We start from the raw sequence: 14,473 nt of genomic DNA, 5'->3' as shown, positions 1-14,473 counted from the left end.
CGAGTCAAAAAGACGGGCGCGTTTTATCACGCGCTGCTGTGCCTGGCGCAGGTCACCCTACCCCCCCCGCGCCTCGAACCCTGACGCTGTGACGATCCGAAAAGCTGGCCCAACGATTTTCCGCTGCGAAGCTGCGCGCTCGTGCCTGAGAGCATTGTCCTCGCGCCCACCGCATCGCTCGATGGTCGTCCTCAGCGCGGCAGACATCCGCGCGGGCATGCTCGCGGCCGGCGGCGCTCCGGTGGCGAAAGTGGTGCCGTCACAGCAGGTGCCGCCGATCTCACGTCTCTGACCACGCGTAGCTCGGAAAATTTAGGTAGCGCGCCAGTCGAAGAGTGACACTCTGCCGCTTGCGAAAAGGTGGTGGAGGTCGCGGGCGTCAAGCACACGCTCGAGGACGAGTACCAGTGGCTGCGCGGCAAGGCGTGGCCAAAGCTGGTCGAGGACGAAGACATCATCGCGCACCTCGAGGCGGAGAACGCGTACTGCAAGGACTTCCTGGCGAGCTTGGGCGGTCTGCAGGAGGCGTTCTTCCAGACGATGAAGGGGCGGATGAAGCTGACAGACCGCACCATCGAGGTGCGGCACGGCGGCTACTACTACTACTCGCGCACGGAGGAGGAGCTGCAGTACTCGATCGACTGCCGTGTGCCGCTCGCTGCATTCGACGCGCTCAAAAAGAGCGGGCCCGTGCCGGACGCCGCGTTGCGCGGCGCCGAGGAGGTCATCCTCGACCGCAACAAGCTCGCCGAAGGCAAGGCGTTCTGCAAGGCGCTCGGCACAACCGTCTCCCTCAACGGCAAGGTGATGGCGTACCGCGTGGACACGCAGGGCGACGAGAACTACTGCCTGCAGTTCGTCTCGCTCGAGAGTGGCGAGCCCCCTGCCCGACCGGCTGTCGGACCGTCGCGAGCCCGCTCTTTGCTCACTCAGTGGACTGATCGGCAGGCGACTACCTGCCCGACCAGCTGTGGAACGTCGCGAGCTACTGCTTCCACCAGCCTGCCGACGCGGCGGAGACGGGCGCGCCACCCGTCGGCGTCTTTTACTCCTTGCGCAACCGGAACCTCCGCCCAACAAAGGTCTTCTACCACCGGCTCGGAGACGCGACCGATGGGAGCCAAGACTTTGCTCCAAACGACCGTCTGCTGCTCGAGTCGAAGAATGAGATGTTCGGTGTGTCGGTCGGCACAACCGCCGACAAGGAGTTCGTCACGGTGCGGCACAGCAGCAAGACGGAGAATGAGGTGCTTGCGATCGACGTGGCCGACGGCGAGCTGCGGCTGGTCAGCCGTGCTGCCGAGCGCGGCTCGGGGTGTGGACGCGTCTCTTCACACCTCTCGTTGTGAACAGGTCAACTTGCTTCCGATGGCGGACGACGTCGAGTACTCTGTCTCCAAGAGCGGGCCGCACTGGTTCATGCGCACAAAGGCGGGCTGCCAGCGGGACCACTTTCGGCTGGAGCGGGGCGAGTGGGCGGACGGCGGGAGGAGCGAGGTGCGGTGGGCGCCCCACATCGCCGAGAAGAGGAAGTATGCCTTCGAAGGCATGGGCGCGACCAAGGACTGGCTGCGCCTCTGCTGCCTCCTTCGGGAAGGGCAGCGCCTCGTCACAGCGCTCCTCCTGTGAACAGGACCTGCTGCTCCTCTCCTACCTCGACGTCGCCACCGGCGCTCCCCTCCCCGTCGAGGCAGCGAAGGAGAGCAGCCACCCGTCTTGACTCTGCTGTTGCTGGTCGGCAGGCGTCCCGTTCCTCGTCGTGCAGCGCGCGGACCATCCGGAGGCCGACCTCGACCCGGAGGCGGAGATTGCCCGAGATGGCACGAGATGGCACGAGGTGGCCCGAGGTGGCCCGAGGTGGCCCGAGGTGGCCCGAGGCGGCACGAGATGGCACGAGATGGCCCGAGATTGCCGACCTCGACCCGCTGGCGAGGAGCCCTAGAGGGGGGAGGGCTTGCAAGGGAGGGCTTGCAAGGGAGGGCTTGCAAGGGAGGGCTTGCAAGGGAGGAGAGGTGCGTCTCCCAGCTGTGCGTCCCGCCACGCTTCCCCACTTCCGCGCAGGAGCTGCACCCGCGAGCAGAGCACTGCAGGCGGGTCCGCTTCCCCGGCATCGCCGACCCCGAGGCGGCACTGCCTAGACACTTGCTAGACACCTCCTAGACACTGCCTAGACACTGCCTAGACACTGCCTAGACTTCCTAGACACGTCTCCTTCCCCGGCATCGCCGACCCCGAGGCGCCCCTCGCACGCCTCGAGATGAGTCGGCGAACCACACAATGCATCCTCTAGCCCCCTCCCCCCCTCGCCGCCCCGAGGCGCTCTCGCACACGGCCGCCTTCTCGGGCGCGACAGACTACTCGACAAACTCGGTCGTTGTCGTGCTCGACACGCCTTCGCTGCCGACGACCTGGTACGACTGGGACTGGGAGGCGAGGGGCGAGCCCGCGTGCGACGCGCCGCGGACACGTCCAGGACACGTCCATGTCCACGTCCACGTCATGCCCGGTCAGGCGAGTGGCGAGGGCGTGCTGCCCGTCCGAAAGCAGAAGGAGGCGCCGCGACCAGCCGAGACTACAGCCGAGATTAGCCGAGATTAGCCGAGATTGGCCGAGATGGGCCGAGGTCGGCCGAGACTATAGCCGAGACTACGGCCGAGATTGTCCGAGATTGTCCACAGCGAGCAGAAGGCGGTGCTGGAGCACGACTGTGTCTGGTGCCTCCCCGTCCCCTCCCCTCTCCCTGGCCCCGCCGAGTCTTCTCGCAAAGTCTTCTCTTCGCCTGCACGTGACATGAGCCTGTGCACGCTGCAGGTGCCCAACTACGACCCCTCGGAGTACCACACCGAGCGCCTCTACGCGCGCTACGCCGAGGACAAGTCGCTCGCTCTGCACGAGACACTTCCTAGACACTTCCTAGACACTTCCTAGACACTTCCTAGGACAAGTCGCTCGCGCTGCACGAGACGCTGCACGCGAGCGACGACCCGAAGTACGCCGACTCCGCCGTGAGCGTCCCGGTGACGGTCCTGTACAAGAAGAGCCTCTTCAGGCAGGACGGCTCCATGCCGCTGCTCCTCGAGGGGTGACGCTCGCACGGCACTCCGAGGAGCCTCACTGCTGCGAATGAGTCTCTCACTCTCAACACAAGGTACGGCTCCTACGGCATCTCCGAGGAGCCGGTGTGGAGGAACACGCACACCCTGTATGGCACAGGCCTCTGCAGCCCGAACCTTCTCCCGCCTGCCTCCGCTCAGTGCCTCCCGCGCTGCCTATAGCCGACCTCGGGTTCGTGGTCGCCACCGCCCACATCCGAGGGGGGGGCGACCTCGGAGAGCCGTGGTACCAGGCGGCTCTCTCTAGATACTTCCTGGCTCTCTCTGACACCTCCTAGACCTCGGAGAGCCGTGGTACCAGGCGGCCAAGTTCCTCTCCAAGAAGCGCACCTTTCTCGACTTCATCGCCGTGGCCGACAAGCTCGCCGACGACAAGTTCACCTCGGCCGGGAATGTGGCGATTGTCGGCGGCTCCGCCGGCGGCATGCTGGTCGGTGCTTGCCTGAACATGCGGCCGGCGCTCTTCAAAGCCATCGTGGCGCACGTGCCCTTCGTGACCGTCCTGGACACGATGCTGGACGGCGACCTGCCGCTGACGCCCGGCGAGTTCAAGGAGTGGGGCAACCCGAGGGAGGAGCACTACTTTGAGTGCGCGCCTCTCTCTAGACACTCCCTGACACGTCCAGGCACTACTTCGAGTGCGCGACTCTCTCACCACGCCGGGCAGCCGCTCTATCTCGGCTACATCTCGGCTCCATCTCGGCTCCATCTCGGCTCCATCTCGGCTACAGGTACATGCGCTCGTACTGCCCGTACGAGAATTGCGGCTTCGTCAAAGACTTCCTGCTGGCCAAGCCGGGCAGCGTCTTCCCCTCCCTCTTCGCCACCGCTGGCCTCTCGGACTACCGCGTCGGGTACTACGAGGCGGCAAAGTGGGTGGCGCGCTTGCGCGCCGGGGTCGCTGCGGCGAAGGCGGAAGCCCCGGACGGCGCTGTCAATGAGCCTCTGCTCGTCTTCGAGACAAATATGGCTGCGGGCCACGCGGGCGCGTCGGGCCGTTTCGACCGCCTGAAGGAGGTCTCGCGCGACGTGGCCTTCCTCGCGACCGAGTTCGACGTGCAGGACGTGCCGGGCAAGCTGCGGAGGACATCCGGCTGATAGCACCAACCTTTGCAACGCAGGGGCTGGCTGCGTGGGCCCTCACCCTGTCTGCACGTGAGAGGAGACCGGCGCCGGCGCCGCCGCACAGGCACTTGTGGCGCCGGCGCGAGCTTTGACACTCTGTGCAGTACCGACAGGCCAGAGCGTGAAGCAAGTCAGCAGCAATCGCACGGTGAGAAACGACTGTCTCTGATTGACTGACGAGATCCAGACTCTCGACCACAGTTGTCGAGAGATTTTCGAGTCCTCACAGCTCTCTTGTCTCGTGTGTATCGCGCGCCTTGCGGGGGGGGGGCGCGGAAAAGAGGAACCTCTTTAGCGCCATCGCCACGGTGCTGCAAGCAGCGCCGGGCGACGACGACTTACCGCCTCCCGGTCCCCCTCGGCACACCTCCGCCTGAGAGAGGGACAGAAGGAAAGGAAGGGGAGAATACGAGAAATGGAGTGGGCGGCGAATGCGTGTATTTGCTGGCGACGGAGGCGACATCGACAACGTGATGCCGAGGAGAAGGAAAGGGAAGAGGCAGAGAGACGCCTCGAAGCGGGGAGAGGCAGAACGACGAGAGCGATGGGGATGACACTCAAAACGACCCACTGCGAGCTCGAAGGCGAAGGCCAGCGCAGGAAACGCGGTGATAGGAACGACGATGCGGCGAGCGCCGGAGGGAAGCGACGACAGCGAGGGGACGAGGACGGCGAGCAGAGAGGAGAACAGACGGCGAGCGGCGCACGCGAGGGCGACCACGCAGGAGAAAACAAACGGGACGAGGGGAAGGAAACGCGGCCCGCCAGGAAGCGAAGGCAGACGGCAAGATACGTCGCCGGACCAGCGACAGGAAGCGCAGGAAAACAAAAAGAACAAGACCAGGAGCATGGAGACGAGGGAAGGCGCGAGGCGCTCCGCCGACAAGCAGCAGAGGCGGCGGCGAAAGTAACGACGGCCATGCTAACGACGGGCGGCACGGTGGAAGGGGCGAAGGTAGGCCCCTCTAGCATAGCGGAAGGGGAACTCGGCCTACTGGCGACGAGGAGGCTAGAGAAATTTGAGGTGTGTAGCATCTACACTGGGGAGATCTTCCGGACAGGAACGGCGCAGCCACCAGAGACAGTACCAGACGAACTATCACGACACACGGCAGCAGGGGGGACGCAGCTGGATGGAAGTGACGACGAGAGCGGGGACGACTTTGACAGCGTCGCGGCGCGGTGTAACTTCGACTGGCCTGCAGCATCGAATGAGCCGAAACAAGGCACGAGGGCGACGCACTTCGTACGCTACGAGGAGATACAATTAGGCAAGGCAGCTGCGCAGGTGATGGTCCTGTTTGCAGAGAGGGGAGTCAAGGAAGGCCAAGAAATCACATGGTCATATGGGGACTCATACAGGAGCCACCGCAAGGAGATGGGATACAGGGCGGGGACCAGGGCGGATCCGAACGCAATAACACCCCAGCAAGCGCGGACGGCATTCGCGAGATACTGCAAAAAGATAGACGTGACGAAGGAGGAGCTAGCGTGGAACTTTGGATGCATATCGGCAAGCCAAAATAACGAGCAGGAGGCTGTCCTGGTGCGTGAGCTAATCCTGAGCAACAATAAGCGACTGTACCACGGAGCACAGAGCGCAGCAGACAGGACGGCGGCGACGGCGGACATGGCAGAGACGAGTGTGAAACAAAGGGCGGCGGGCATGGAGGGCGGTAGCGACGGGGATGGAGACGGTGACGGTGGCGAGGGAGAGGAAGGGGGTCCATTAACACCAGACAGCGAGAGGGGCAGGGAGGAAAGGGGGAGAGAGGAAGCCAACGCGACGTGCGCAGAGGATGAGGATATAAACTGGGACGACGCAGCGGAGGGGATAGGCGAGGGAATCGAGGGACCGGAGGGCTTTCGCGACAGCGACGATGACGACGAAGAAAGGGGAGGGGACGGAGGGGCGACACACAGGAGGAGCGAAATCGCTAACGGCCCGAGCAGAGAGGGCGACGGCGGGGCACGAGGGAACAACGGAGACGCTACCGATGACGCGAACCGAGGCACGGACGCCGGCGGGGACGGGGAGGGCGACAGCGACGTCGAGGTTGACGCAACCGTATCGAGAGCGCCACCCAAAAAGGGGCGGACAGCCATGGAGGTCACCGAATGGAGGGCGAACGGCACGATGCGAAAAGGCAGGGCGAGGCGGATGGAGAAAGAAGTGCCGAGAAGGCCATGGTGGAGGGGAGGGACGGGAGGACGAAAGAAGGGCGAGGAGGACGAGCGGCCCGCACAGACCGCGAGCAGACAGCGCCTGCTGGCCATTTCGAGACATTCGCCAAGAACGCTAGCTACATGGGAGGGCTTCGTGAAGGATGGATTGAAAAACATTCGAACAAAGAAGAGGCGACGGGAGGAACCGGCGGAGGATGCAGTGACGTGAGACACACACACACACACACACACACACACACACACACACACACACACACACACACACACACACACACACACACACACACACACACACACACACACACACACCGCTCACCCACGCGCACTGGGCCTTGCACTTTGAATGCCGTGGGGCTCCTGTCGTCAGACGTGGAGACGCGAGGGTTGCCCCCCCTTGCCCCACCACCTCGTGTGTGTGGAGAAGTTTACCTTACCTTACCTTACCTTACCTCCGCTGCTTAACCCCTAAACGGCTACCGAAACGGGGTGCCCGGAAGGGCGATATCACGGCGGCCTAACTGTGCCTCCGTGCTCCTGCGCGTTCTGGGGGACAGCGGGTGCCGTTGTGAATGTAGTAGCACCGCCGCCACGTGGCATTGTTGCACGCTACGTGCGGGCCGTCGTCGCAGGCGATTCGAATCTGACTCGCCTCGGTCCTGCACTCGTGCGCCGTGCTCCAAGCATGGTGCCCCCTCAAGCGCGCGAGCGATTTGTCGTGATAGACGAGGCTGGTGCTCCGCACGCCGTGCGAGTAGTGGCTGCGGCCTAAGGGAGTGAAGGGGAGTGACAGCAGTGTGTGAGTGCCAAGCTTTGCGTGCGCTGTGTGTGTCCAACCCGACTCGGAGAAGGCCACCTCGCCCATGTGAACGAAGGCCAGGTTCTGGCCCTGCGCGACTTCCGAGAGGGAGTAGCCGGTGAAGACGTCCTCCCAGGGCAGTCCGCGTGCGGCGGACCCGATCGCAGCGTCCATCCCCGCCTGCACCACGCTGCTGTTTGCAATCTGCTCGACCAGCTCGCGCGACACAAAGTACATCGGACCCTTCGCAAAGTGCGTAGGGAAGAGGTAGTCGCCGCCGTCGCCGTACCGTAGGCACCGCCGTCGCCGGCTCGACCCGAACTTGTACGAAAAGCCCTTTGGACGGCCCTGCGTGCGCGGGCGGGCGGCGGTGAGGCTATGTTGCGGCTGTGTGAGAGTGCGTGTCCGCTCCACAGTGTCAAACCGACGAGGTGTTCCAGCCAAACGTCTCCATGATGCCCCAGAGCATCCGAGGCGGCGCCAGGTGTGACGAGTCCTGCAGTCGGGCGAGCGAGCCGCGCAGATGCTCAGCTGTCCCGGGGAGATTGATCCATACGTCGTCGTCCGCCTTGCCGACCAGCGACACCTCCGGCCACGTCTGCACGGCGCACCGCATCCAATTTAGCAGCGAGTATAGCGGGCCTGTCTTGCGATCCGCCTTCGCAGGCGCGTCCACGAAGATGATGTCGCGGTGCTGCTGCGCCTCGCGGACCGTGCTATTGGCGCCTTGCCCCCGAAGCACAAAGAAGGCGGAGATCTGCCCGCTCGACGCCACGCTCGGCAGCCAAGTTTCGCGAATAATATTTCGCTTAGATTCGTGGTCCCCGTGGCTTTCGACAGAAAAGACGCCGAGGACCGCAAGCGACGGCAGAGAGGAGTCCAGCGGCAGCGAACACACAGGCGTCATCGTGCATATTCTTGTGAAGGAAGCTTACGAGCAGGCGCCGTCGCAGCGTGGTGTTTTCTTTTTTTGCGGCTGGAGGCTGTTTGTGTCTGTGTGTCGCTCGTGCGTGTCGTCATCATCTGTCTAGCGTCCACCCATACCGCGTTGGTGTCCAGTCCGAGCCTGGCTGGTCTTCACCTTTCTACCTACCTAACTGGGTTGAATGGTTTTTTGGTTGCCTACCTGCGTGCGTGCGTGCGTGTGTGTGTGTGTGTGTGTGTGTGTGTGTGTGTGTGTGTGTGTGTGTGTGTGTGTGTGTGTGTGTGTGTGTGTGTGTGTGTGTGTGTGTGTGTGTGTCACCAAAGGTGTTTTTTAAGCGTCGATTAAGGGGTCGATCTCATCGAGAGACACTGCGTCGTGTTGATCAACAACAAGTAAGATGATGGCGCCCACGCCAATAAAAAAATCAGCACGAGGCCTCGCGTCTCGCGGGGCGTGGGGGGCGGTGTGTCTGAGGCAAGCGAGGGGCGGGGCAGGGGGAGGCTGTCCTGTTGCCGCTAGGCGGCGGGGCTGCGCGGCAAAGAAGCGAGGCGGCTGCGAGGCGGACACACATGCACGTCGGGATTAGTGTTTGTGTTCGGGATTCGGGTGTGACAAGGCTCAAGGGCCGAAGACTTACGTTAGGTAAGGGGGAGAGAGAGGCTCGACCCTCTTCGCCCACCTCCCACACCTCCCTTCCGGTTCGGGGGTCCTAAAGCCGAGTGGAGGGCCCCAACTGTGCGGAGACGCTGGCACGGCATGCACACTAATTCTCTCTCTCTCTCCCAACACCCAAGCTGACCCGCACGTCGGATGCGACGGATGATGGGGCACGCATTTGTCAAAAGAACATGCCACCAACAACATACAACTACATTCTACATGGTTCGTGGTCTGGTCCTGCCCACCAGATGGCACGCAAGTGGGCGGCACATAAGGGTGACATTATCGATCAACACTTTCGATAGACCGAAAGTAAGATCGTTCGGTGCAGAAACCCCGGCCATGCCCATGTAACGCAATTGTGCTCGATTTTTTTGATTTTTTGGTCGAGAAGTGTCTCCAAGTCTTCTAGACCCATCGATGGCCGTCGCCTCGACGCCGCTCGTCGCGGCACCATCGTGCCCGGCCTGGGCGAAGCATTGTCGCGGGCGCCAGCCGCAGTTCGACGGCAAGCCGTGCGAGCCTGCTAAGGAGGAGGACATGTGGCTGTGCCTGGCCGACGGCCGCGCGCGCAGCACCGCCGACCTGAAGCGCCTGGCGACAGCCGCTCGGGTGCGAGCGAAACGAGCAAGAGATGCAGCCGCCGCGAACACGCGCGATCGGCTGGCGCGCGACCAGCGCCGCCGGCAGCGTGAGCAGCACGACCGGCGCGCAGCGCCGGCGGTCGCCAAGACCGTGCGCCCACAACGCGGCCAGTGCGGCTGCCCGGCGCACGCGGTGTGCGGCATGTGCGTCGACCAGGGCAAGCTCGCCGCGGCCGAGCAGGCGGCCATCGACCTGGAGACGCGCTTCCACGCCTCGACGAACGTCGTCATGGACCTGGAGCGGCCCGAGGACGAGACGGCGGCGCTGCTGCAGCGCTGCGTGCACGTCTCCGACGAGACGAAGCGGCGGCTGCTGGGCGAGTGGAGCGACGAGCGCATGGCGCACGCGCTGCCGCTGCACGCATGCGCCTCGTGCGGCGTGCGGGACCCGTCGCTGACGTACACGCGGGTTGACGTGTCGGCGCTCGCGCGGCGTACTTTGCGGGCGAGCTTGCCAAGCGAAGCGCAAAGGACGGACGCAAACGGCGCCGTGGCGCCGGCGCCGCGAGCGCAAGAAAGAAGCAGGCCGCACCCACAGCCCGGTCGCCCGCCGACGCGAGTGACGGAGAGGGTGACGAGCAGATGCGCGACGCATCAGACGCGCAGGATGACGGTGCAAGCATGTCCGAGGGTGAGTAAAAGTGTGAGGTTTGGTGGAGGCTGTAGCGTCGTCGCGCGTAAGAAGCGTGGTGAAATTTAGAAAAGGAGTTGCGGTGTTGATCGCCGCGGGAGCCCTCTTATAAAGACCTCTGAGCTCTCTCAGAGGCCAGGGACGCGCACCTGAGATGGTGGTCTAGTAGAGACGCAGGCATCTGAACCGAATACCCGCACGCGGGTGGAAGATCAGCGCGATGGGCGGAGAGGCAGGCATCTCTAGCCTTTACCGAGGACCGGCTGCGGGCGAGGTGAGCGACGGCGGCAAGGCGGGCATCTCCGACAGCTCCTCCCCCCGCAGCCGCGCCCCCCGCGCCACGTCCCACCCTCCCTCCTCCGACTCCTCGTCGCCGGACGACCCGCCCGCGGCCCCACCACTGCCGCGGCCTCCGCCACCGCCTCCGCCTCCCCCGCGCGCGAGGTGGCGCTCGATCCGCTCGACACTGGACGCGAGGGCCGCCTGGCGGCGCTGCATCCGCTCCATCAGCGCGACCACCTCGCGCTGCGCCGACGCCGACGAGAGGCCCGCGCCCGCGTCGCCGCCGTCGGACGAACGCCACTGCGGCGAGAGGTTGCCGGTACGGCCTCGCGGCTTGAGGTAGCGCTCGAGGCCGATGTCTGAGCTTGGGCGCTGCAGCGGCGTGGGGCGCTGCAGCGGCGAGCGGACCGCGCCGGCGGCGGGCAGGTTGGCGGCGGACTGGCTCAAGATGGAGGAGGGCGCGCGGCCACCTGTGCGGCGGCCCTGCGCGCGCGCCTGCTCTCGCCGGTGCAAGTGCAGCGAGCGGATGAAGCCGTCCATGCCGGACCTGCACACCGCTGGCGGTGTCAAGAGACGCTGTTCGCAGCGGGCGGGCGAGAGTCCCCTCCCTGCCGAGCACACCCGTCGATCGACGCCGAGACACTCGGGACGGAGTCGCGGGGCAGCGAGTCGCGAGAGCCGCCGAAGGAGGAGGGGGCGGAAGGGCGTTGGCGCGTGCGGCCCGCCGTGATCATGATCGCCCTCGTAGCGGACTTGAGCAGGCGCGACGAGCTCGGCGGCAGCTTGGGGCTGCCTCCCTCCCCCCCGCTCTTGCCGCACCGTGTCGGAGAGCCGAGGGCGGCGGAGGCGGCGGCGGAGGCGGAGGCGGAGGCGGCGAAGGCGGCGGAGGCGGCGGAGGCGGCGGAGGCGGCGGAGGCGGAGGCGGCGGCGGAGGAGTGCTCGAGCTGGAGGATGCCTTAGGGGTGAGAGGGTGAGAGGGTTTAGGGTAGGGGAGAGAGGGAGAGAGGGAGAGTGCTCGAGAGAGCCCGGTCGCAGAGCCTCTCCACAGTGTCTAGGAAGTGTCTAGGAAGTGTCTAGGAAGTGTGCAGGAAGTGCCTCGGTCGCAGAGCCTCTCCACGTCGAGGTTCGGGAAGACGGCGTGGCAAAACTCGAAGAATGTAATGTCGCCGCTCTGTCCCTCGTCAAGGAGGTGGAAGAGACGCCGCGCCTGCGAGGCAAAGAGGCCGAGATAGCCGAGATAGCGCCGAGATGTCGTCGGAGATCTCGTCGAGATCTGGCAGTGCTGGCGCCTCCGAGGCGGTGTAGTCGAGGCCGAGTTCGTCGAGCAGCCGGTGGAACTCGAGGTAGTCGAGGAAGCCGGATCGGTCGGTGTCCGCCTCTTCGAAGAGCTGCAGCATGCCGTTGAGGGAGATGTTGCGGTCGATGCAGGTGCGCTGCACCCGAAGGATGAGCTGCACCTTGGAGCGCTCCTCCCACGCCTTTGAAAAGTTGTTGCCGACGATGGCGAGAGGCATCGCCAGCAGCACCACTCCTGCCAGGATGGCCACTGATCCGACGACCTTGCCCGCGTGCCCTTCCGGGGAGACGTCTCCATACCCGACGGTGGTGAAGGTGACGAGCATGCACCTGGCATCAGTTGGACTTGGCATCAGTTGGACTTGGCATCAGTTGGACTTGGCATCAGTTGGACTTGGCATCAGCGCATGCTACCGTTGCCATCTTGTTAGTGCTATCTCGTTGTGGAAAAGGTGTGGCGAGCACGCACCAGATGGCCTCGCCGATGTCGCCGAAAGGCGAGCCTCCCGAGCGGTCGGCGCGGAGGATCACCAGCTCGATGTGCTCCACGTAGTAGAGGATGGCGCCTGATGCCGTGGTCGACATGTCAGCGCGGAATCGACACATGCTCGCGGCGGTATCGAAAAGGCGAAGCATCTCGGCTGCATCGCGCCGAAGAAGAATGCGCCGATCAGGACGAAGACGACGGGGACGGCGAGGGCGCGCGCCGAGAGGGAGAGGGCTTTGAAGAGGACGGTGGAGTCGGGGTTGTACCGCGCAATCTTGAGGATGCGAACCACGCGGAACACCTCCAGCATGTCGCCGGCGACCTGCCGGAGCAGTGTATACACAACGCGTGACCCCGATTTCTTGCATGGCGCACGTCTCATCACCTCGGGAGGGACCTGGACGGGGTTGTTTGCGCTGGCGGCTTCCGAGCCGCAGCCGTTGATGGAGCTGCCGCTCGCCTGGGAAAGTCAACTCACCCTCTTGTAAAGCTAGGAGGAGGCCCGGCCGGTTGACTAAGCTCGCCGCTCCGCGCGCCGCGTCAATCACGAGGACGGTCCAGTCGGGGACGACCTGAGTTCACGGCGGGAGGTGTGAAGAGGCGCTGTTCACGACATGAGTTGCAGGAGCGGCCCAGCTGCGACCGAGATCAAGTCCACCCACCAGTACGGCGAGGAGAACATCTCTGAGACGTTGCGCTTGGAGATCGTGACGAGGACGAGCTAAGGAAAGGCAAGGGAAGGGACGTGCACGGTAAGCTTCTCCAGAAAACCGAGGTGGTGGGGCAAGGGGGGGCGACCTCGACCGAGAAGAAGGCGGTGAGCACCCAGCCGGCGACCCACGTGGCGCAGTCGTCGGGGACGGCGCCCCACGACCCCGTCTCGACCATCATCAGCAGCGCCTGCGCCAGGATGGCGGCGGTGATGGCGAGCGAGAAGGCGCGCGCCGCGAGCGAGCGGCTCGGGTCGTCGAGGAAGAGCTGCAGGTGGAGCCGCCAGTCGCTGTGCGAAGAGGCCCACTTGAGCCACGCGTAGTGGCGGGCTCCTGGGTGGTAGTGGCCAAGGTCGATGTGCGACACCGGCCGTGTGGGCTGGTGGTGGTTGGCGTGCGTGGTGGGCGACGGGCTCCGCGCGGCGGGCGCGACTGCGGGGTGCCGGACGTGGTCCTTCACAAAGCTTACGACGGAGGTGGCGAGATTGCCTACCGCAGAGTGGTCGAAGACCGCAGTCAGCTCTTCGAACTGCTCCTCGTCGATCAGCGCGCCCGACGCCGAGCGGCGCATGGAGTTTGGCGGCGAGGACGGCCGGTGCGGCGATGGCCCCCGGTGGGTCTCGGACGACCTCTCGGGGATGGCCGTCTCGGAGGCGGAGCGGCGCATCATCGTGGGACAAGCGCTTTGATGGGACTGCAACGTCGGTAGCGGAAGAAAGGTCGAGAGAAGCAATGGCGGCGGCCGCGAAGCAATGGCGCCTCAGCAGGAAAAAAAATCGCGCAAGCGAACGGCTAGTCGAGAGAGATCGCCGGTGGAATAGGGAGTCCACCGTGCTGCGAGCCTGTCGCTGTCCCTTTTGTCAGTAGCAGGAGAACTAGGAGAGCGTAACCAGTAGGAGGCCCGAGCCTGCCCCCGTGCCGCCGGGTGCAACTTTGTCCCATACGAGAGAGGAATCCCTGGGACCCTGTCGTGTGGGTGATCCCTGCCCAGCCCCCCTCCGTGTCGCGATGCGCTCCCCGCTCCATTTCCCCTGTGTCCCTGATCGTCCTTACAAGATCCTGCTCGTGCAGGTGGGGACCCTGTCCTTCTCCCACCCCTTGTTTGGTGTGTCCGTTTTATTTATTTGTTGAATTCTATTTATTAGGCTGCCCCCAACGCCAAGGCCCCCCGGGCCGCCGCGGGTTTGGGAGTTATGCTTAGGCACAGCTTCGGCGATGGCAGCCCCTTTCTGGGGTGCTGCATAGGCGGGGAGTCTCCCCCGCTGGCGGGGAGTCTCCCCCGCTGGTCTCCTCCCTCCGATTTTTTTCTTTTTTGCGCCAGTCCCATCCAGTGTCGTGCGAGGTAGTTTTGTTGTAAAATTCTTTTCCTTTGAGAGCAGAACGCCGGGTTTGTCTATCTGCGTGTGAGGTGTGTGTCAGTGCGGGGCGGCGGAGGGCGCGGGGGCGCGCAAGGACAGAGACTCAACGGCTCGTCGGCTCGTCGAGGTTGGAGTAGGGGAGGGGGGATGGGCGGTCGGCGAGGCGGTACGTGTAAAGCCGTATGGGGTCAGTCGTTCACCTTCCTGCCTCGTCCCGGGAAGCCGGGCATCGTGACGCCGTCACCTTTACCTCCCATAC

At 64.5% G+C, this 14,473-nt stretch overlaps 4 protein-coding genes across 4 annotated transcripts; 2 read left to right on the top strand and 2 right to left on the bottom strand.

Moving 5' to 3' along the window:
* Nucleotides 1-124: 124 nt before the first annotated feature.
* On the top strand, nucleotides 125-4,499 carry EMIHUDRAFT_471180 (hypothetical protein). Its single transcript, XM_005759020.1, has 9 exons — nucleotides 125-268; nucleotides 361-871; nucleotides 949-1,286; nucleotides 1,354-1,497; nucleotides 2,317-2,484; nucleotides 2,940-3,082; nucleotides 3,149-3,179; nucleotides 3,415-3,701; nucleotides 3,917-4,499. Exons 1-9 carry the CDS (start codon nucleotides 182-184, stop codon nucleotides 4,209-4,211), a joined length of 2,004 nt encoding a protein of 667 aa, XP_005759077.1. The 5' UTR covers nucleotides 125-181; the 3' UTR covers nucleotides 4,212-4,499.
* A 2,430-nt stretch (nucleotides 4,500-6,929) lies between these two features.
* EMIHUDRAFT_249786 (hypothetical protein) lies at nucleotides 6,930-8,128 on the bottom strand (the record flags this gene model as incomplete). Its single annotated transcript, XM_005759019.1, has 4 exons — nucleotides 6,930-6,959; nucleotides 7,036-7,190; nucleotides 7,260-7,569; nucleotides 7,646-8,128. The coding sequence occupies 4 exons, from the start codon at nucleotides 8,126-8,128 to the stop codon at nucleotides 6,930-6,932; spliced, it is 978 nt and encodes a 325-aa protein (XP_005759076.1).
* Nucleotides 8,129-9,206: 1,078 nt separating this feature from the next.
* Nucleotides 9,207-10,194, top strand: EMIHUDRAFT_446482 (hypothetical protein). The gene has a single exon (XM_005759018.1). The coding sequence runs from the start codon at nucleotides 9,227-9,229 to the stop codon at nucleotides 10,148-10,150; it is 924 nt and encodes a 307-aa protein (XP_005759075.1). The 5' UTR covers nucleotides 9,207-9,226; the 3' UTR covers nucleotides 10,151-10,194.
* A 136-nt stretch (nucleotides 10,195-10,330) lies between these two features.
* Nucleotides 10,331-13,427, bottom strand: EMIHUDRAFT_121239 (hypothetical protein; the record flags this gene model as incomplete). The annotated part of the gene is made up of 8 exons (XM_005759017.1): nucleotides 10,331-10,910; nucleotides 11,564-11,989; nucleotides 12,129-12,225; nucleotides 12,264-12,468; nucleotides 12,544-12,606; nucleotides 12,662-12,718; nucleotides 12,790-12,867; nucleotides 12,945-13,427. The coding sequence occupies 8 exons, from the start codon at nucleotides 13,425-13,427 to the stop codon at nucleotides 10,331-10,333; spliced, it is 1,989 nt and encodes a 662-aa protein (XP_005759074.1).
* Nucleotides 13,428-14,473: the final 1,046 nt, after the last annotated feature.

This window comes from Emiliania huxleyi (assembly GCF_000372725.1).
Source record: "Emiliania huxleyi CCMP1516 unplaced genomic scaffold EMIHUscaffold_824, whole genome shotgun sequence".
Taxonomy (NCBI): Eukaryota; Haptophyta; order Isochrysidales; family Noelaerhabdaceae; genus Emiliania; species Emiliania huxleyi.
The sequence above is the reverse complement of the archived record's forward strand: the minus strand, read 5'-3'. Positions and strand labels throughout refer to the sequence as shown.

Bases quoted from the DNA above. Each gene is read 5' to 3' on its own strand.
- EMIHUDRAFT_471180 (XM_005759020.1), top strand. From the start codon at position 182: ATGGTCGTCCTCAGCGCGGCAGACATCCGCGCGGGCATGCTCGCGGCC. The intron at 2,485-2,939 runs GTCCACGTCCAC...GACACTTCCTAG, and splicing joins CACGTCCAGGACACGTCCAT to GACAAGTCGCTCGCGCTGCA. The intron at 3,702-3,916 runs GTGCGCGCCTCT...CAAGCCGGGCAG, and splicing joins AGGGAGGAGCACTACTTTGA to CGTCTTCCCCTCCCTCTTCG.
- EMIHUDRAFT_446482 (XM_005759018.1), top strand. From the start codon at position 9,227: ATGGCCGTCGCCTCGACGCCGCTCGTCGCGGCACCATCGTGCCCGGCC.